Source organism: Falco cherrug, chromosome 16, assembly GCF_023634085.1.
Source record: "Falco cherrug isolate bFalChe1 chromosome 16, bFalChe1.pri, whole genome shotgun sequence".
Taxonomy (NCBI): Eukaryota; Metazoa; Chordata; class Aves; order Falconiformes; family Falconidae; genus Falco; species Falco cherrug.
The window spans coordinates 8,953,920-8,974,641 of record NC_073712.1 but is presented as its reverse complement, the minus strand read 5'-3'; the positions used below and the strand labels follow the sequence as shown (position 1 = coordinate 8,974,641).

At 49.4% G+C, this 20,722-nt stretch overlaps 1 protein-coding gene across 2 annotated transcripts; it reads left to right on the top strand.

Moving 5' to 3' along the window:
- Positions 1 to 1,644: 1,644 nt before the first annotated feature.
- On the top strand, positions 1,645 to 20,294 carry PTPN22 (protein tyrosine phosphatase non-receptor type 22). 2 transcript variants are annotated; one of them, XM_027816640.2, is made up of 21 exons: positions 1,647 to 1,878; positions 5,718 to 5,826; positions 6,669 to 6,745; positions 7,670 to 7,765; positions 8,169 to 8,207; positions 8,535 to 8,606; positions 8,696 to 8,755; positions 9,220 to 9,362; positions 9,882 to 9,948; positions 10,772 to 10,849; positions 11,393 to 11,485; positions 12,888 to 12,964; positions 13,760 to 14,526; positions 15,532 to 15,615; positions 15,758 to 15,888; positions 16,433 to 16,460; positions 16,842 to 16,922; positions 17,206 to 17,309; positions 17,902 to 17,932; positions 18,639 to 18,716; positions 19,369 to 20,294. In XM_027816640.2, the coding sequence occupies exons 1-21, from the start codon at positions 1,792 to 1,794 to the stop codon at positions 19,431 to 19,433; spliced, it is 2,367 nt and encodes a 788-aa protein (XP_027672441.2). In that variant the 5' UTR covers positions 1,647 to 1,791; the 3' UTR covers positions 19,434 to 20,294. The 2 variants fall into 2 exon arrangements, with proteins under 2 accessions (XP_055584166.1, XP_027672441.2); XM_055728191.1 differs by lacking the exon at positions 11,393 to 11,485 and having other exon boundaries at positions 1,645 to 1,878.
- The last annotated feature ends 428 nt before the right edge of the window (positions 20,295 to 20,722 follow it).

The window sequence follows — 20,722 nt, the reverse complement described above, 5'->3', positions numbered from 1 at the left end:
ACGAAGGACGGGCCGTGTAAAAAGCGCTGCCCCGCTGATGTGGCTTTATAGACCCCTCCGTGCGTTTTACAGGGGGAAGGGATGAAATCGGTGTGGGAGATGGGTCACTCATTCCTCCATCCTTGAATTCTTTCTCCAAAACACACGCACATGGGGGGCTTTTGTTTGTCTTCAGGAGAACTTGGACAATTGAGAGAGGGCTATAGTACTTTGCAGAAGGTGAAGCTGGGCTTTTCATGGATTTAACTTGGAGAAATGCTGTTCTATTTCTTCTGGAGACTACAAGCAGAACTCTACACATAAGTAACATGTAGAAGAGATTCTGTATCACTACAAGCAAAAAATCATGAATGTTTGTCATTTTTAATTTGAATTTGTTTTTCTTGTTGTATTTCTCTGAAATTTAGCCATACAAGTGGGCTTCGTTCTTACTCAGTTTCTGCATTAGTACTTAGTGCTGCAGACTCTTCAAGTGAATATTTATTTTAAAACACATTTCCATTCATTATTCTAAAGATCTCTCTGTTCCTCTCAGGTGATTCAAAGGGTTATTTTTGCGAAATTAGCATTTGACATTATTTTAAAGTAATGGTGATGGCTCTTTCAGAGTAATCAGCAGCCCTTTGCCTTTTAGCAACCAGATACGGAAACCCTGCGGCTATTCTGTACCTGATCTGCAAGAAAACACAGATGGGGAATACGTGTAATGGCTCTAGTTACAATCAGAGAGAGAAACAGCTTTGGTACAGCTAGGCTGAAGTCTGTGCGAAATGTGAGGTACTTGAAAGATCAAGGTTGTGATTCCCATGTAGTTTTTGGAGGTTTTGGGAGCTGGTTTTAGTTCAGTTTTGGTTAGTTTTCCCCGCTTTGCAAGTAGAGGAAAATGGATGGCCTTCGAGAGCTTTGCTCTCTGCATCCTGTTCCCACTTTGGAACGCCCTGCGCTTTGTCCTGCGGGGATTGTTGGAGTACCTCTAATTGTTACCAAGAGTGAGGTGAATTAGGCTGGCATAATTAATTTGATTTCTACAGCCTACTGGAGTCAGATTTGACCCTCTCTGCTGCCACAAGCTACCAGACGTGGGGAGCTGTGGCTGGAAGAGCTGACCTGAAGTACGCTGATGGGTTTTTCTCTGTTCAGAAGCGATCGTGCAGTTCAGGGGGGTAACACGCTCAGCACCTGCCTGCAGTATTCTTCCAAAATATCTTGCAGTTAACGTGGTGAACAGACCACATTGTAAGTATGAAGGGAAACTGTGGATTTTGCGTGCTGGTTTAGGGACTCTTCCAGCCGTGGCATATTCTGAGCCTGAAGCCTCACCCCGGCAGCAAAGTGCAGCCCCCGGGCGGGTGGGCGCTCAGCACAGCCCCCTCGCTCACCCCCCCGGACCGTGGCCTGGCAGTGCTGCGCTGCTGGCAACGGCTGGACATGGTGCTTGAAGAAGTCAGATGTCGGGGTGCTTGGCTCTGCTCTCCAGCATCTGCCTACCTTCGAAGCACGGTGAGCACCGGCCCCCGAGGGACCCCGTGCAGCTCGGTGCCACCTACCCTTGCTGCGGGGAGCACGTGCAGTGCCTGTGGTTTAAAAAGGAGGTGCTAGAGCCCCAGGTTGTGTGTTTTGTTTTGTTATTTGACCACAATATCTGTTACGTACTAATTTCCTTTAAGACTTGTGATGAAGTCAGTAAACCACAGCCCGCCGCGAGCGCTCTCCAGGCTGGTGCTTTCCACGGCAGCACACGCGTGACATGTCCCAGGTTTGGCAGGCCAGCCACGCTTGGTCTCCGGCAACATGGACCAAAGGGAGATTCTGCTGCAAAACCTGGAAAGGGCCCAAGGCAAGAAGCTGAACCGAGAAGAGTTTGTAGACGAGTTTTTGGTAAGTTCACTTCAGGCACAGCTCTGTTTTAGCTGATTTTCAAGGGAACCGCTCAGTCACGTCTCCAACGGGGACGTGATTTGCATGTGGCAATAAGATTTTCTACGAATTTTACAGCAGAAGGAGACACAGGAGTTAACTGGGGTAAAAGGAATGTAAAGACAGAAAAGTAATAGTTTGCATTCAAAGTAAAGCTGTTTACTTTTTAAAGATTACCCGAGCGGTTCCTGTTTTCTACTTTGTGAATGCACTTGTCAGGACACAGTTTCACTTTGCCTGGTAATACAGCCAGGGCTGCGGTGAGGAGCGCAGAGCTGCTGCTCCTTCTCCCCGCTGCACCTTGTTCTGCCCGTGATGTGCGTGTTCCTGTCGGGGTTCGCTGGCTGCTACCCGGCCCCGTGCAGCCTGTGCCGCAGGGAGCGGGGGTTCACAGCAAGGCTCTGTGGACCCCAGACTCTTCTGCCTCACATCGGCACTGGGCACCTTAGCCCAGGAGCAAGGAGGCAGTGACCTGGGCAGTGGAACGGGTGTTTCTCCAGCCCCCAGTGCTGCGCTGGGTTACGTGCGAGGGCTCGTGCATCCACCCGCAATGGGAGAGTGTGCCCTACGCCCAGCAGTGCTTCTGGCCCTTCCTGGAAATCAATTTCTTGTTCCCTCAAGGCAAAACTAGCAAAAAAAGCTGATGGCTGTCACCTTCCCCTGTATTCTGCAGTGTCTAGCTGGTTGAGTGTGCAGTGCCATGATCTGTGCACTCTGAAATCTTTTTATTTGCTTGGCTGGCAGGGGTGAGTCCTAGGTGGCAATCTGCTGTCTCACAGTTAAAGCTGATGGCTGGCGATGGCTGCTGAATGTGGCTGGAGGAGGGCTGCTCTGGCAGGCTCTCTGGGTTGCTCTGAGAAGCAAAGGCATTGCCCAGCTTTAGCAGACATAGGGAAGGATAAAACTGGTGCACCTGTAAGATCTGAAATGTCTCAAACACCAGAATAACCACTGACCCCGAGCCACCTCCCCAGACAAGGGTTGCATCAGACAGTGGTCTCTGGGGAAGGCACAGGGCTTCCTTAGGAGTCCCCATGAGATCTAGCCCTGCTTTGTCGTACCAGTGAAGACTGGCACTTCAAACACTTGGGAAAAGATTAGCACTTGGTTTCCAGGTGTCTGGGTTGAAGGGAAGTGATTAATCTGAGTCTGCAGCAACAGTCTGTTGTTCCACGGAACAAAGCGCTGTCACAAGCTGCTGAATTTCCCCCTCGCTGCTGTGCCGGGGTTGCACTGCACCATGCGAGGCAGCAGGCTGCCAAGCCCTGCTGCACGGGATAATTCTAGCAGCCAAATGCACCGTCAATTTTCTGACCAAAACAGTAGGTAGAAGCGGTCAAGGCTGTGTTTCCTCTTGTACTGGGAAGCAATCTTCCCAGGATGGCCTGAGTTGCCGGCCACTTTTGCAAGTGCAGAAGCCTTAACAGGCGATTGTGATGGCATGCATTTCCGAACTTGGTAGAATGTTTGATACTATTTCTCCATCCTAAGGCCTCCCTTCTCTTTGTGTGAGCAAGCATTCGTACATGCAAATTGTGGTGGTGTTACTGGAAATGGCAGGGTTTTTTGTCAGAGTCCCTTTTTTCTGTTTGTGCAGTCTCACAACCGGAGTTTGATCCTTACTGTTCTCACTTGCTTTCTCATGCATAGACATTTCCCAAGCAGTTTTATGTCAGTTTATGCAGGGGCAGAAAAGTAAGGCGATTCAGAGCCTCAGCCATGACAGGACTGGCTTCAGTACTAAGCGATGCCCCTTTCATAAAAGCTCACCTTGGAAGCTGGGGTTGCCTCAGAAGGAGGCACAGGAGGATGCAACCAACGCCAGAAGAGCTCAGGAGGTTACCTACAAAAAACATCCTGATCCCACAACTTCTATCACACTGTGCCTGCCTCTGTGTTCTTGATTAATAGGGCACGGACAGGTGGACTGTCCTGGCCCTCCTGTACTTTATTCCTGACTCATTCCATCCAGGTCAGTGAGATGCGACTCCTGAGGCATAGTGGCTAAGGAGCAGCAGAATTTAGGGTTTAAAAATTGCAGTTTAATGTTAAAAACCATCAGCTCTGACTTGGATCTGAATTAGAATATCTGTGCACAGAAATACTGCAGAGATGAGGTACACGTTGCCATTATACACCTTTTATCTGCAGTATTGCTAAAGGGCTGCTTGGCTTGGTTAAGTATGTACAAGCTACAAAGCCCTGCAGCTCCTGGTGTGGCCTTTTGGCAAATATCTTCATTTTGTGGCTTCATGCATGCTGGGCCTGGAGGGTGGCATGTCCCAGCAGGTGCTCATCTAGAGCAGGCTGGAGTCAAGGGGAGTTTTGCAGCTCTCCTGCAGCTGCGAATATATCAGCTCTGCAGCAAGGAAGGACGGGGGACAGGATTCTCAAAACTGGATGAGAACTTTCGGGAGAGCTGAAATGCAGTTGCTTATGAGCTCCCATGGGCATGCCATAGGTGAGCACCCAAAAATCGGGGCCCTGAATCTGCCAGGGCTGCGTGATTCTGGCTCACCTGCTCTGCGCCAGAGCTGCAGCTCCGAGCCCTCGAGCGCGCCAGGTGGGTACCAGCAGGAGAGCTGGTGTAACCCCCGGCATAACTGCTTCGGCCACGGCGCTGTTTTGGTTTGGTGAGCCCAAGACCAGCAGGCTGCTTTCCCTGCGCCGTGAGCGGCCGAGCCACCATTCCCACCTGCTGTTAGCAGCTCAGGTGTGTCACTGCGAGGTGCACAGGAGCATAAGGAACCCTCTCACCTTGCAGCTCAGTGTGCCTGTGGTCCTTTCCCTTGGCTCTTTTCCCCTGCACACCTTTCTTTCACAAAGGCAGCCGATCCCGAGGCTCTCGTGTGTCAGCCCGATTCGCTGCACCCCAGCTGTGATGTCCAAGAGAAGGGCTGTGAAGGTTGGCTCCAGGGTGGTGGGAAAGGGAGACTTGCCCTTGGGAGTGTCCAGCCATAGAGATGCTCGTTAGAGATGGCCTTTTGTTTTAACTACAAAGCACCCCTTGATGGCAAGAAAAGTGGTTAGGTAGACAAAAAATTATGAAAGAAAAAATACAGCAAGAATGGTGCTTTCAAAGTTGATGGTAATGAACGGTGTGTGTTACTTAGAAGCGGATGTCAGTGAAATAAAATTCTATGCTTTGGCAGGAAAAAGATGCTTGAACTCTCCAGGAGTGCTGCAGCTTTATCCTGGAAATGAAAGAGAAGAGAGATTCATACCCCTAAGGGTCCATCCCAGGACTCCTCCTCCTTTCTCTTTCATCAGTGCAGGTAGCTACTTTGCTCGGATTGCTTGTGCTCCTTCAGTGGCTTGAGCATTGCTGTTTGCAGCTACAGATGGAGGCATCTTTACCAAAGTGAGAAAAATCAATTGATTTATCTGTCTTTTCTTAGACAGTTTGTTAAAGGTGATGTAACATTGTTACTCCTCTTATCTGGGTGACATTTATACTGAGGATGATTCCCCTGTGTCTCACTTATTTGTAAGGGCGATGCTTTGTGTGCTGTATAAATGTATCATTTCATTTCAGAAGCCTACGTGCCCGAGCCTCGTGTGGGCACTGCCTCAGCACACACTTTCCATTCTTCAGGAGCCTGTGCTGGAGCTCTTGGGTGGCTTCTTTCTCTGTTCTTTTCTTGCTCTGAGTACCTTGAGAAAAACCACTCAGGAAAGAATTAATGGTGCAGACCTTGCTTTGTGGTAGTGAACCTGACCCCTAGAGACCTTCACACGTTCTCTAGTAGTGCGTTGCAAGTAACACATCTGCTGTAATTTGTTCCATTCTTTTATCACAGAAGCTGAAAAGGCAGTCAACAAAGTACAGATCGGATAAAATCTACCCTACAGCAGCATCTGAGCAACCAGAGAACATCAAGAAGAACAGATACAAGGACATCTTACCATGTAGGTTGGAAATAGAAAATGTTCCTATTCCGGCTTTTTTTTCGTCCTAGCTCGAGTCTGTTCCCATCCTCCAGTATCTGCCTGCACGGTTGCTTGTGTGTGAGGATACAGTTGGCTGTCAGTTGGCCTTGAATTCTGCTGTTCAGTTTTAAGGCTTTGACTGTTGCAGTGCATGCTCTGGAAGACTTTGGCATGCATTTTCTACAGACAGAACAGAACTTCTGTTCAGAAGGAAACACATCCTCTGATAATTATCCTTGCAAGCTTTCAGGGTAGCATTGCAGCCACTTGTTTTCCAAGGCCTTGTAGAGAACAGCTTTGGACAAAGATGCCTCCATGATGTACAAAGCAGACTATAGGCAAAAACTGCGGTGGCTTGTCCTGGCTTGATGCAGTAGTCTCCAAAGGAAAGCCTGTCCTAGGATCAGAGCAGATTGTTCCTTTCATCCGTTCTAGCTTGAAAAAAGAAAAAAAAAATCTAAACCCACAGACCTCACCTGAGCCTGTAAGGCGGAGTGCAGGATGATTTTAGGCTTGGCTTGCTCAGTGGTCAGAGATGAGCGTTGCACTGGGCTAGTGGCAGCATCTGCAGCTCTTGCCTAAGCCCTCACTAACGCTCTGAGAGCTGGCCCATTGCTTGCGCAGAGGCAGCGGCAGCTCCATGCAGGGCTGTCGGTAGGCATGGGAGGAGGTGTTAGCTGCTTGCACAGCCACCCATCTGCTATGGGATGAGCTCTCTGACACACATGCTCCTCCAAAGCACCCTGTGCTGCAGTCTGAGGAGCTCGGCTACCATGAAGGACAAACAGTAACTGCTGCTGCTTCTGCTTTTGTGCCTGCAGTTGACCACAGCAGAGTGGAGTTGTCCCTGATTACATCAGATGAAGATTCTTGTTACATCAATGCCAACTTCATCAAGGTATTGCTTCTTTCACGGTGTTTTACCGTGCAAAGGTGCTTGTGGCAGCTGTTAGTGCTACCTGGTCGAGTTGTGACAGGGGGAGCAGGTCCTGTGGCACTGGTGAGCAAATGGACTGTGCGTAGTTCTGGGCTGTGCTCAGGGATAACTGATGTAGCGACGCGCACAGTCAGTGAGCGCTTCAAAAACACCCCTTGCAGGAGGGAGGCACCAGGCCACAGGGCAAGGGACGTGTGCTCACGTTGGGGTGGGTAGTGGAACAGTTTGTGGCTCGCAGCCCCCACTTCCTTGGTGTCACTGCCTTCAGTGGGTGACAGTGGTGCAAAACTGCCTGCGGCCAGAATTGCCACGCACAGGCAGGAAGCCGCACAGTGCAGCACCGCTGAGCCCCGCTGCAGCCGCGAGCCACCAGGCAGGTCAGCGCAGGCTGGCTCTCCATCAGGAGCTCCATGTGCTTTGGGGCTCTCCTGTGCTGACGACCCTTCTCTGATACATAGAAGGTTTCCTTTGTTCTCCACCATAGTACACGAGGGCTCTGCAGAACAGACCTTCACAGGGGGATCACGGTTTGTTCTTTGGCCAACAGACACAACGTGCCCAGAGCCACGCTGCAGAGCTGGGTCAGCTGTTGCAGAGGCAACAATGCACAGCTCCCAAATGCACCGCAAGAACTGGTGGCCTCTGAGAGCAGGTGTCCCCTCAAGCCCAGCTCCCTGGCTTGGGTCTGCCTTTGGGAGGTTTGCACACCGCTGGTTTCTGGTTGCTTAATTTAACGTAGGCGCCTAAAATTTAACTATGTAACCCCCCTTCTAAATCCTTAATGGGCTCACTGAATAGAAGTAAGATTCAGAATAAGGAATTACTTTATTTCTGCTAGTGAACTATGCAAAGATGTCTCCATGTCTGATTTAAATGCTGTTTTAGGGTGTCTATGGGCCAAGAGCATACATTGCAACGCAGGGTCCTCTCCCCACAACTGTCATTGACTTTTGGAGGATGATTTGGGAGTATGAAGTCCTGGTAAGGTGCAGATTTATACACCTTTCCCTTTTTTTTTAAAGAAAAGTTGTCTGTACAAAGAGAGCCAGAAGTCCTCTTTGTCTAAGCTGAGAGCCGGAGTGTCAGGGCTTTACTCCAGATGTTGCATGCGCCCCACACCCTTCCTGTGAGCCTCCTCCATGCTGGTGCTGAGGCAGGGTCTGCTCCTGGCTGCCTCTGCGGTTGGGCTCTGGGTGGGAAAGGCCCTGGCGCCCAGGCTGTCCGTGTTGTCCTGGGTTTGATCTGCCTGGCGGTCCGGAACTCTGGGGAAGGCAGCCCACAGAGCTTCCTCATTGCTGATAAGTACCCACAAGTGATGAGTTTGATTTGCTGTCTGGATAAGACACTCGCGTTCAGACTTTCCTAATGAACGTTCTTTCTGCAGGTTGTGGTCATGGCTTGCGTGGAGTTTGAAATGGGAAAGGTGAGTAACGTGTCAGAGGTGGCCTTTGCTGTGACAGTGCCGGGACAGGGTGGAGAAATGCAGGTTTTCATTAATTTCATTAGTGCATTTCTGGTTGATACGAGCTGTTCCCTGGGGCTCCAGCTGCAGAATCTTCCAGCAGCGTATCTGGCTTCTTTGGGAGGGGAGAACCCAGCAATGGTGGCTCCAGGGAAGGGGAGGCTGGAGCTGGCCAGCAGCGAGAGCCTGGCCTCTGCCGAGTATGAGTTTTGTCTTGCCAAGTGAGACAGGAGACAGCGTGGGTGGGCCCGTGGTGAGTAACCAGACGTGTCCTGCTTCTGGCAACAGAAAAAATGTGAGCGGTACTGGGCAGAGGTGGACGGCTCTCCCCTCCAGTGCGGCCCTTTCTCCATCGCCTGTGTGAGTACAGCTGCAAGCACTGGGTCACATCATGTGCGCTGGAAACTTGTGTCATCTGCAGAAAATGTGACTAACTTCTTCTTCTGCAGGAAGCTGAAGAGAAGAAAAATGAGTATGTGATTAGGACTTTAAAGGTGGCCCTGAATGAGGTAAGTAGGAAAGGCCAGTGCAGGAAATGCATCCTGGCTTGCTTTGCTATGTAAATGATATATTAAAATATGGCACACTTTGTGCAGAAAATGTTATGTTGCTCGGCCTGCTGCTTTAGATTTGACAGTAGCTAAAGGAACAAAGAAAGTAAAAAATTAATTATCTCGAACCTCAATTTCTGAAGCTGTTTGCCAGCTATGGCAAGTCAGACCCTGGGTAAGTAGGGTCAACGTGTGACATCAGGAATGTATAAAATGGCAGTGCTGCTTTTATAGCGAGCACAGCTGCAGCCTGCACCTCTGACCTTCGCCTACCAATGCAGACGGGAACTGGATGTGCCTGCATCACACCAGCTTCCCGTGCCGCGCCACCGTCCCGGTCTGCGCCTGCAGGAGCTGCGGCAGCAGCCCCTCGGTGGCGCGGGTCAGCCCCAGCCCCTGCCAGTGCTCTTCTCCTCTTGCAGAGCATCCGCACCATCTACCAGTTCCACTATAAAAACTGGCCAGACCACGACGTCCCCTTGTCCATTGACCCCATCCTGGACCTCATCAGCGAGATTCGCTGCTACCAGCCGGATGACAGCGTCCCCATCTGCATCCACTGCAGGTGGGTGAGCCGGTCACCAGTGGGGAAGGGCTGCCGGACCCCTGGACCCCACACTCTCGCTTCCCGAGCGGCGGTGGGGGTGGTGGAAGCTGGCACAAGCCCCAGCCAGGCTGCTCTCATAGGAAGTCTGAAGGCAAAGGTGTCTGCTGGGGACAGCAAGCACAGCCGGGTGGCAGGAACGGAGACAGGCAGCAGCAGGCCAGCAATCGTGCATGTAGTTAGGAGACCACCACCGCTGTCGGGCATCTCCACATGCGGGCTGGTCGCCACAGGAGGACTGGGAGCTGTTTGCAGGAGCACAGATGTGCCTGCCAGCCTGCAGCAGAGCTGTGGGCAACTGGAGCTTGGCGTGGGGTGGGTGAGGTTGCAGCAGGGCTGGCTGGTGGGTCTGCACCTCCCGCAGTGTGGGGCGGGAGGGTCACAGGGGGCTTCGGACCTTTTTCAAATACCCTTGTCAGAAAATACAGCGTGCCCATCCTCTGACCTCTGCTAGCAACCCCGCTGTGACTGTCATTGCAGTGCCGGCTGCGGGAGAACAGGCGTCCTCTGTGCCATTGACTACACCCAGAAGCTGCTGAGGGACGGGGTGAGTGTCTGCCCGCGCTGCGCTTCACATGGCACCGCAGGCAGCAGCGCTGCATCTCTCTGTCGCTCCCTCACCTTCTCTCTCCTCTTACCTCACTGCATGCAGATGTGTTTCAGACAACAGCCATGAGTGAGAACTCCCCGCAGCCTGACTGGAGAACAGTGGTGGCCAAACTGCCGATGTCCCGCTCCCAGTTGGTGCTGCTCCTCCTTCTTTAGGCTCTGCATCATCCACGCACTGCTCGTTGCCATTGCTCCCCTCCCCATCCTGATGCTTGTACCGATGGGGCAGAATCCTCCCTCTCGTTGCTCCTTCTGGCAGGACCTTCAGGTCACAGAGCTGGGCTCTGCACTGGCCTTCACTCTTCAATATGACTTAACTATATGTGTCTCTCTGCACTTAAGCATCAGAAATCCAGTGTCTCCAAACTAACACCTTGCTTTACTCTGACTCTTTAATAAAAATCTGTGAGGTAATCCCTGGCCCTGGGGCAGGTTGCTGGGACTCGGAGGAGTGGCTGCTTTCTGCACCACAGCACCCCTGAACCCACTGATCTGGGAAATCAGTGTCTTGTCTTTTCATGCTATTCGCAGCTGTTACCAATACTGTTATAAAAAGGGTATTTTCTGTGGGATGCAAGACAGGAGGGAGGAAGCAAGCTGGTTCATAATAAAAAAAAATAATACTTTAAGCAGTTCCTTTGTTAAAAATTCTTGCAGCGACAGGGCTGAATTCTGGACACTGCTCTAAACTGCATCATGACTTGGAAGCTGCTTGGAATTAGACCTGTCTGTAATTTTTCATCTTTTCTCTTTCTTACAAGATTGTTCCGGTGAACTTCAGTATTTTCAGTCTGATCCAGGAAATGCGCACGCAGAGGCCTTCCATAGTGCAGACCAAGGTGTGTTTGGGCAATTCCACCAAGTGGTACGCTCTCCATATTGGGAGCTCAGCTCTTCCCCAGGAGGCTTTGCAGTAAGGAAACCCCGAGTGGTTGTGCTCTGGGAACTGGGGTGCATAGATGTTCTGCAAGGTCCCCCTGCTGAGCAGAAGAATGATTTTGCAGAAATTACTTTGGTAGCTGACCATTTCCTTGTAGACAGCTGGAACGGCTTAGCGCTTGCAGTCTGATACATCAAACACTTATGCTGTGGGAGAAGGGACTGTCCAGGAAATAAAGTGGGAACTCTTCTCAGCTGAGATAGACTGAAGAGGAAGCTTGATGCAGAACAGCATTGTTTGTGCACCCGAAAAAAACCCCGAATGCTTCAGTCTGAACCCTTTGAAAGCTGTGGCTTCTACCTCTTCTGGGAACTTACCCTGCCAGTGCACCAGAAAGTAGCAGCTTCTCTCAGGGGCTGATGCTTGATTTGGGTCATGGGTGACCATTTACAAGTACTGCAGGTGCTGGCTCTCACGTCAGTTTTGTTTGTCTGGAATGCAGGAGCAGTATGAGCTGGTTTACGATGCAGTGATTGAGCTCTTCAAAAGGCAGATTAAAGCATTCGATGCCCAGGCAGAATCTGCTGCTTCACAGGTAAAAGTCCCCGGGATAAGCACCCTGCCTCTTGCAGCCTCAGTCATGCTGGCTCTAACCTAGATCCCTACTGCAGAGGTCTGCTCTGCACACCTGGAATGAATCCCCATGTTTTCTGCTACCCTTGATGCCCAAACCCAGCCTCTTTTCAAGTTAGCCCATGAGAATCCAGCCGTTTCCCTGACTGTGCAATGCTTACCACAGGATTTGGCCCCAAACAAGAGCTAAATTTTCTGCAGTCTCGAAACCATTTTCCATATACTTATATAATTGTTTAATGCAATGAGTGAACAGAAAAGCACCAGCTTTCCACAGTAGCAGCTGATTTCCATGTGGACGTGCCAGGGAAACTTGTCTTCAGGGAGTGCTTGCAAGCAACAGAGTGACTTTCAGCCTGGCTGGGAAGCTTGGATGCACAAGGCGGTACGGCTAGAAGTGTTAAATCTGCAACACGGTGGTATTCTAGTGAGACAATTAGCATTCCAGCCTGTCTGTGGGAGAGAGTAGGCTAAAATAACTTGTGAAAAAACATGTCAAAGTCTTTCAAATCTGATACGCTTCTGAGAAAAAACAATGTGGCCTTGGTATGAAGTTGCAAATAAACAGGAAGATCCAGAACATCCATGATTGAGCTTTTCTTTGCTCTTGCTGTTTTCCTGTGACTGCTGGCACGAACCTTACCTTCCCTGTGTAGCTGTTCGCATCTGGCTGGAGTAAATGCATTGCCATTCTTAGGCAATGGCTGAAAAGTTACAGTTAGTTTGTTTTGTCAGAAGCTTTTGTGTAAAGAATTGGGAACAGGATCCTGCGATGGGACTCGGGCCTCAGTTTTGCCATAGGATTTGCAGGATGTTCCGAGCCAGAGCTGAGTGAGAAAAGAATGGCAAGAGCCTCTTTCTGTGCGCTGTGGACAGTCTGTAAGCAAAGGAGATGCAAAACTAGGTTGGCAGAAAATGCAGAAAACTGTTCAAATCCGGATGTGGTTTTGTAGCTCCTGGCCAAACCTCTCGCCCACCTAAACGTCACTGCCCTTTGAACACACTTTTGCAGGCTATGGGTGATGGTCACATGCTGAGATGTCACAAATGAAGCCAGCGCCTGACCTGCCTGGCTGAGTGCTCACGTGGGGTCGCTGGCTGTTCTGCAGGTGTTTGGAACAGCTGGAGGTTGCACAGCTTGCTATACTCTTGTTTCAAAAAAGGTGCTGACAGGAATTGCTTTTTGGGAGGTTCTGTCCTCAGTTTTCAGCTCCAACTTGGTGTTTTCAAATTGATGTTTGTCATTTGCAAACTGCATTAATAATTAAAAGTATTTGGCACAAATTTCAACTCCCGAAATAGTACGTGCGTGTTCTTTGCATTCTTCTTCCTCACTCTTGTTTTCTAACCTTTTCTTTCCCTAGGTACATGCAAGGCATCCCGTAGCCAAACCACGCCTGACTGCAGTGGAAGATATTTATTCTCTGAGATTACTAACCTGGTAAGTATCCTCTGGGTTAGTGTTTTCAGTCACTCGTACGATTTCAGGAAGATGCATTGTTTCACGTGCGCTTTGTGGCACGGTCCTGTTTGAATGTTGCATTTCAGTTGTCAGCAGGATCTGCAGCTTCTCTCGAGTCCCACTTTGACTCTCACATCTGTTCCTAACGTCATTCCTGCTCTTCTCACCGAAGTCTCTCTGCGACTGAGCCTCAGCCTCTTCCCTCCATGCCGTTATCTGTCCCCCTCTTCTGCCCTTGGCTCTGTTTCATGTTGCGCTTACCTGGTGTTTCACACATGCACTGCAAACACGTCTCAGGGCAGTACAAGAAAAGGCTGATGCACAGGGAGATACCCCAGTGCTGGGTCACTTCAGCCCTCTGCCCCGAGCTGTGCATGCTGCAGGGTGTCCCCAGACCGGTCCCATCTTTCATCTGCGTGTGCCACTCCAGTGCCTCTTGCTGTAAGGAACAGCAAGTCTGAGGAATCCAACTTCCCAACATGGACAGCTTCAGAGAGCGGTGGGATCTCTCTGAGGGCATGTTTTGGTTTGCAGTGTCTGCTTTCTGGAAATAATTTTGCTTTTTGTTATAGTTTACCCACATAAAGGGGCCTCCTCTGTTCACCAGGGTGCACAGCCTTTCCCTCTGCTCCTTGCTGGAGGCTGGGCTGGGCTCTGCGTTCCTGGGGGACAGATCTGTGCTTAGGAGCAATGTTGTGGGGCCTTGTAAGCAGGCTAACAGAGATTTCAGAGGACTAGATGGCTTTGGCTTCACATCACGGTACTTTATTGCAGCTCAGAGCCACAGGAGCAGGACACACATCAACTTCCTCCTCCGGTCGTACAGAGTGAATCATCCCCGACATCGGTGTCTGCCACGGGAGTGCATGACAGCTCCGGGCATGGAGTCCCTCCCATCAGACAGGCCATCTCCTTTGGTACTTTGAACTTCATCAGCTGCAGGAAGGCAGCTGCTGCTGAGAAGTGGGGCGCTGGGGATGCTCTTCAGAAACACCACAGTTTGGAGTTCAACAGCATCTCTCCTGAGCAGCTGCTTCTGAACCCGGAGCCAACGGGAGTGGGCAGGAGAGGGCCTCGTGGCACAGCACCCCTCACACGGACCGCATCGACCCCTTTCGTGCTGGCGCAGCGGGGAGAAGGCTGGGCAGGGGGTGGAGGGGATGCAAAGCCCACTTGGAGTTCACGGTTGCCAAATGCCTGTTACTCAAGCTTTCAGGTGAAGCAGTGGGATGGATTTTCCCCTGTTGAGCTGAACCACTCGAGCATAGAAGCCAACAGCCCCCCAAGCCACAGGAACCACGGGCGATATCCTTACCCCTACTTCTGCTCAGCAGAAGACCCCTACTTCTCCTCACTCTCTCCAGAAGGCCCTGTGTCCCCGGTGTTTACCGAGCACTTTGTGGAGGGGCAGGATGCATTCCTCCCTTCACGCGCTGTGATCTCCCCGTTGCCCGCTGCTGTGGCCAGCTCCCCGCCACCCGGGCCTGCGTCCCACCATGCTCCCCCACTGAGCAGCGAGGGGATATCCTCGTTCTTCCCCAGTAAGTGGTGTGCTGCAGCATGCGGGGCTTGGTGGTGCTGGGCTGCGGCGTGCCGGGGGGGCTGGCGAGTGTTGTCTGCTGGTGTCCAGGCGGGGCTGTAGCTGCTCCTTGGCACTGCATCCCCCTGGGAGCTGAGGGAGCGACTGGTTTCATCCTCACACTCATTGCATCCTGCGTTAAGCTTTTCCCATAAAAATCAACAACATTTTTAGAACAGTGTGATTTCGGGTTTCACATTACATGGCAGCTCTGCACTACCACGTCACCTCGGCACAGCTCTCACAGGCAGGCAGGGATCAGTGCTGACCAGTTTGTATAACAGGGCGCTCCAAGAAGCGTTCAGAAAGCTCCCAGAAATGTTTTTCTCTGAGGATCTAGTTTCTGGGTCAAAATCCGCTCCTCTGTGCAGGGTATCATGCAGGTGGATGCTGACATCCCACCGAGACTGAGAGAACCAGGACTTCGATGTTAGTGTTTTGCCCAGATCTGTAGCTTTAAAACCATCACCTGCCACATGAATAATGGAATTGTTCCTTGGTCTGGTCAGCCCTGGCCCAGCTGGACATTTCCCGTTGTCCACAACTTTGGCATTTGCTCAGATTTGTCCTGCTGAGGCCCTTCAGCATTCAGTGTCACAGAAGTATGCTTGTTATCTAGATGCTAGAGACTCTTGGACCATTTGGGAGTTGCACCACAAGCCAAGCAGCAATGGTACTGCCAGCTGTGCGCTTGCTGTGTGCTGGGGGTTCACTCACTATTTTCCCCTGTGCAATGGCAATTCTGCTGCCAACACTGCTGGAAGCCTGCCCTTGGGGCCAGGTAGCTAGCGGCAGATGAATTGGTGCTGGGGGGCTATTTAGATTTTTAACTAAGGTTTAGAGATGTTTAACCATAATTTCTGGGGCACGCTTGGGCAAGAGCAGTCAGCTCTTGGAGTCTCTACATAGGTTTGTAGTTCTGCTGTGTTGTGCTGCGCGGGTAACCTGTCCCTGTCTCTGCAATCAGCCACCCAGCCACAGCCAGATGATGATAACCCTCCGCCCCTGCCCGAGCGAACCCCGGAGTCTTTTATTGTGGTCAGTGAATCTGGTAAGTGCATTTGACAAGACAGGGGCTGAGAATTGCTCTGAGGGCTCTTCCCATGACTGTGCCATGCCGTAGCACCTGGCAGTGCCTTTGCTCTGGCTGCCTGGGATGAGAAATGACTGCTCTTGTGCTCAATTATTTCTAGGAGAATTTCCTCTGGCCACTTCTGATTTTCAGCTTCCAACCAGAAATACAAATATCAGAACGTCTTTGAGGTGGAGTGGTGAGTCTCATTCGGAAGTGGTTAATGATTCCATAAGGCTGAGACCATGCAAGGTAAGAAAATGGGGTTGTATCTTTTCTCCAGCACTATCACTATGCTAATTTCCTTGTCACGTTTCCTTCTGTGAGAAAGACCCTAGTTTTGGCACTGTGTATTGTCCCTAAAGTATTTCAGGGCTCAGAACAGGAGTGAAGATGTGGTCTCAGTCAGGATCCTCCTCATCAACACTTGCTTTACTCCAAAAATTATTTTTGGAGGTCCTAAATCCCATACAAGGTAGTAAACGTACTGTCCCTCTTTTAAAGAAGGATGATGGAGACAGAAGTTGGTGGTCCGCTGAGGTTCACACTGCCCTGTGGAACAGGCAGGAGCTGAAAAAAATGTAGGCATCTCTTGCTCATTCCCGAGTTGAATTATAGCTTTGTAAAGTGAAACAGTCAGGCATGAGTCTCTCTTCCATTACACGAGCATGGAGGTGTGTGTGGGAGGCTGTTTGCACATAACATCATTTCCTCATCTTCTCTGGCTTGCTCGCGTGCAAGAGAACGACATGTGGTTGTGAGAATTTCAAACACCTTCCTTGTTTTTTGTTTCTAGAGTGTGAAGCTTCGGAGCCCAGAAAGAGGTATAAGTTTACTGCTGGGATAAACTATCTCTGGAAATAAGATATGCTTTTTACTGAAGCTGCTTTGCCACATTTAGTAAACGTCTTTAGGATCTGTGCTCAGTCCAATGGATATTTTGTGTTGCTAAACAGTTCTGCCACTAAATGGTTCTAAACAGAACTAGGCAGTTCTGCAACCCAGTGGACTGGCAGTTTTGTGTTTCCTGACCAGCTCCCGCCACACTCTGCACACGATGATGCTCCTTGCAGCTCCTTGGCTGAGGCTTGTCACATCTTTTGCTGCATGTTGTGTTTCCGTTGAGAAAGGAAACATATATATATGTATAAAACATCGCTCTCTCTCTCGCTAGGTAACCAACTCTTTTATCTTTGCTTTCTTAGAGACAGCCCGGGATTGCTCTAACTCTCCCCCTGCCCTTCCTGAAAGAACCCCAGAGTCATTTGTTCTTGCTGATGCAGCGAGTAAGTGATAAGTTCTTTTCTCGGCATGTAACTGCGATTTTATACTTACACCTAAACCTGTATATAGCTTAGGAGATTGTGGCCCACTTGTTCAAAGCATTGACAACGGTAGTGCTTCAAGACTTAACTGCAGGAGAGCTCAGCAGATAAAAAGAAAGTAAATGCAACTAGGGGACTGCTGGAAATTTCTAGAACAGGAAATTAAAAGCAACAACAAAGCACTTAGAAAAAAGCAGGAGGATTTGTGAATGACCACTGCAAATGTTCTGATGTATGTTCCCAGGTCTGCAGGCTGCTGCAAGAAATTCTACGAGTCCTGTGGGCTTGGAGAGCAATGCTGCTGAATCATCATCAAAAGAGCCTACAAAATGCTTCAGGAGAAGCAAGGTAAGACAAAAAACTATTGAGAATGGAGAGAGTGAGAAGAAGAGATAGCTCTAGCTACAGCTATTGCTACTCTCTTACTGCTAACCTTGGGAAAACTGCCTGCCTTGAGACCACTTGTAGTTAGGGCAAGGAAACAAGACTAATAAAAATACTCTGTTGTAGAAATACAAACAAAACCACTGTCTGCACCAGGAAGAGAGTGCCACAGCCATACCCATGTGAATGGCTATGCCCTCTGCCTGAAATGTCAGCTCCTCTTGGAAAAAGTTGCTCGAGCGGAGTCTGAGCAGTCTCTTTGTGCTGTGACCTGGGTTAATTATCCTCATGAGTGACTGTACTTCAGGATGTTATGGTTGAGCAGAAAAGCATTTGAGGAAAACAGCAAGAATTAATACAAACTGGAGGCATTTGGGATGGCTAGAAAAAAAGCCAAGACAAAGGGAATGGCAAAACTCTGCATTTCAGTCTCAGCTGCTAGGCATGACACTTTTTATGAGATGTGATACATGTATATTTAGTAGCTGATATACTGCTTGCCACACTTTTTTCCAATAGGCCTTTTATCTCTCTTTTTTTTTTTTTTTCTCAACAGAGCTTGAAAATACTGAAAAATGTGAGAAAGAGTAAGTCTTTCAGGCTAATGTGCATCTTCCTGATGGCTTTAAGCAAGTATATAAGTATGTGGGACTGACTTTTCAAGAACGTGAACTAGTCAAATGTGAAACGTCCTGCACATCCGCCTGCTTTGGAATAGGACATACAGAGCTGCGCTGGCTAGCTGAGCACCATCACATCTGGAGAGCAGTACTGGTTTCAGGAGTATCATAAGGATGCTGTGGTGCCCTGGGGTACCCTGGGGACAGCTCCTGTGTATCCAGATTATCAAATTCTTGAGGTCATGCAAACCAGTGTTGTGGGACAAATACCCTAAAAGTGGGGGATAGGGGAGCTGTGGGGAATGTGAGCCCCATCCTGGATTCTGCTTGGTCTATTTGGAGTGTAAATAAGGAGTTTCTCATTAAGTTCCTTTTGATCTAAAATTAAAATGCTTATCTTGAAAATAGGGCTGTTAAAAAGTCCTTAACGCACTTCTGAGCGAACATTTTCCCAATGGAATCACACTGCAGTAGAACCCTTGCTCCATGCCATGAGAAAATAAGGTCATTAAGACTATGTGGCATTCATGCTAGTGTCGAAAGTACTTCGCTTTGTCTTGTGCTGAACAGCATCCATGTGGCAGTACGTGTTTTCCTGTAGGTGTGTCCGAGTCTGGATCTTCAGGGAATTGCCTTAGTGACTAACTGCTTCAGTCAGATTTTTTCTTTCTAGGCATCTGTAGTCCGTCTTCACTGACAAAACCATCAGAATCTGCCCCGTCAAACCACTCGAGGTCTTTCCTTAACTTTGGTACGTTTTTCTCTTTGTGTTTTGGTGTAGGAAGTACCTGGTTTTTGAAAGTCTAAATGCAGGTACCAGGCAGAATACTAGTAGATTTCAAACATTACAAGTAATGCTTATTATTTTTTTTACACATTTACAACTTTATTCACGAATTGTTTAAAGAACAGGTAAGGATGGAAAACACAAACCCTGAAATCTACTCTGACACATGTTTCTCGGTGTGTGAAGGGTCTGAAGCGTGCATTTGGCTTTCTTGTATCTGAAGCCTTTATGTGGCAACAGAGATAGGAGCAGACAAACACAAAGCTGTAGCATTGCCATGAGGCTGCTGGCTTACGTTGTGTAATATGGCAGAAGAGAAAGAGCGCAGTTTCCATATAAAATTCTTCTACTAGACAACAGTAATTTATTAGATTAAGCATAAAATCTAGTTATCTTGATATGCATGCTATAACTGTATTTTTTGACAGACACGTAGACTGTTTTTGCAGCAGTTGACTTACAACGACAGGATGTTGCTTTAAGTCTACCATCCCTTAAAGTTTGGGAAAGGACTGAGATTACAAGTATTTTCAAATACCATACTATCTTAAGGAATTACATAATCAACATCTATAACATACAGAATTTGTTGCATTAAAAAAAAATTTCTTTCTAGGCTTTGCAAATCGATTTTCAAAACCTAAAGGACCAAGAAATCCACCACCAGGATGGAATATTTAGATACATTTTATATATTTGATGTTGCAGATTTGTGAGGCCCTGATGTGCCTTGAGCGCTCCTCCCAGTAAGGTTTCCATCAATACATCAAAAGCTGTTGCATGATATTTGCAGCTCAGGCACCACCTGCACATTCATCAGCTAAACCTTAAGTAAAGAAGAATATAAAAACACCAACAGTTAAGCATTTTCAGTTAATTTACCACAGGATGGAAACTCAAAGCGGGAATAGCTATTTTATCGTAAGGAGGGATACATTTTTGTTGTGTTTTGGAATGTATTCACTTCAAAAGGACGGATTTGAGTGTTGTGAAACAGAGCTACGTGAACTGGTGACAGGATCCAGTGAAGACCATTGGGTGACATGGATGGCCAACGGAGCAGACCAAAGCAGAACGAGACTCGGGATCGTGCAGACGCAGCATCTGTGTAGCTCCACTCACGTGTGTAGGTCCACTGTGATCGAAGACCCATGCTTCCTTTAATGTTTACGTTACTTGGACAACAGGAGAATTAGCATCTCAGATTTTAGAAATAATTTTAAAGTTTTTTTTCATCTGAGCGAATCAGAGAATTTGTCTGTTATTTCTGGTCAATAAGATTGATCACATAGAAACTAAACTAGTGTTAACTGACTGCCCTTGCTATCTGGGGGGAAAAAAACCCAAACCGAACAAGACACCACCACAGCCAGTGAAGTATCATTGTATTTTCAAAGAAATACTGGTTTTAAGGATTTGTGACTCTCCAGCACAAAATTTCAGATGGATAGCTTGGAAGATGAGATTTCTGGCCAGATTCGTCACCAGGTTCCACCGCTATTTATGTTCTCCGTGGGGAGGGATAAAGCTGTTGAAAACTGGTCTATGTAATTGCTTTTCTGTAGAAAGAGAAAAACGAAGCGGGATTTGGGGACCGCGGCGGAGAGGAAGCTGATGAGGCTGCGGGCACAGCGCGCTCAACCTGCCTGAAAGCTGCTGCTGCTGGAGCAGAACGGTAGCGCGGCGGGCACCCGCCTGCCTGTCGCCAGAGCCACCCGGCTTCCCCGCTGCAGAGCCCTGCACCAGCCCCCCCTCAGGCACAGCCCGCTGCCCAGCAGCCCCGCGCCGCACCGGAGCCGAGCGGACCCCGCGCACCGGCCGCCATGTCGCGCCGGCCGCCCAGCCCCCGGGCCGTGAGCGCCGCGCTGGGGCAGCCGCCCGCGCCCGCCGGCCACTTCATCGACGGAGCGTTTTACGGCGTGTCAGAAATGCCCTAAAAATACAGGTTCTTTCCCCGGCCCGCAGGCCCG

Bases quoted from the DNA above. Each gene is read 5' to 3' on its own strand.
- PTPN22 (XM_027816640.2), top strand. From the start codon at position 1,792: ATGGACCAAAGGGAGATTCTGCTGCAAAACCTGGAAAGGGCCCAAGGC. The intron at 9,949-10,771 runs GTGAGTGTCTGC...CTTTCTTACAAG, and splicing joins AGAAGCTGCTGAGGGACGGG to ATTGTTCCGGTGAACTTCAG. The intron at 16,923-17,205 runs GTAAGTGATAAG...GTATGTTCCCAG, and splicing joins TGTTCTTGCTGATGCAGCGA to GTCTGCAGGCTGCTGCAAGA.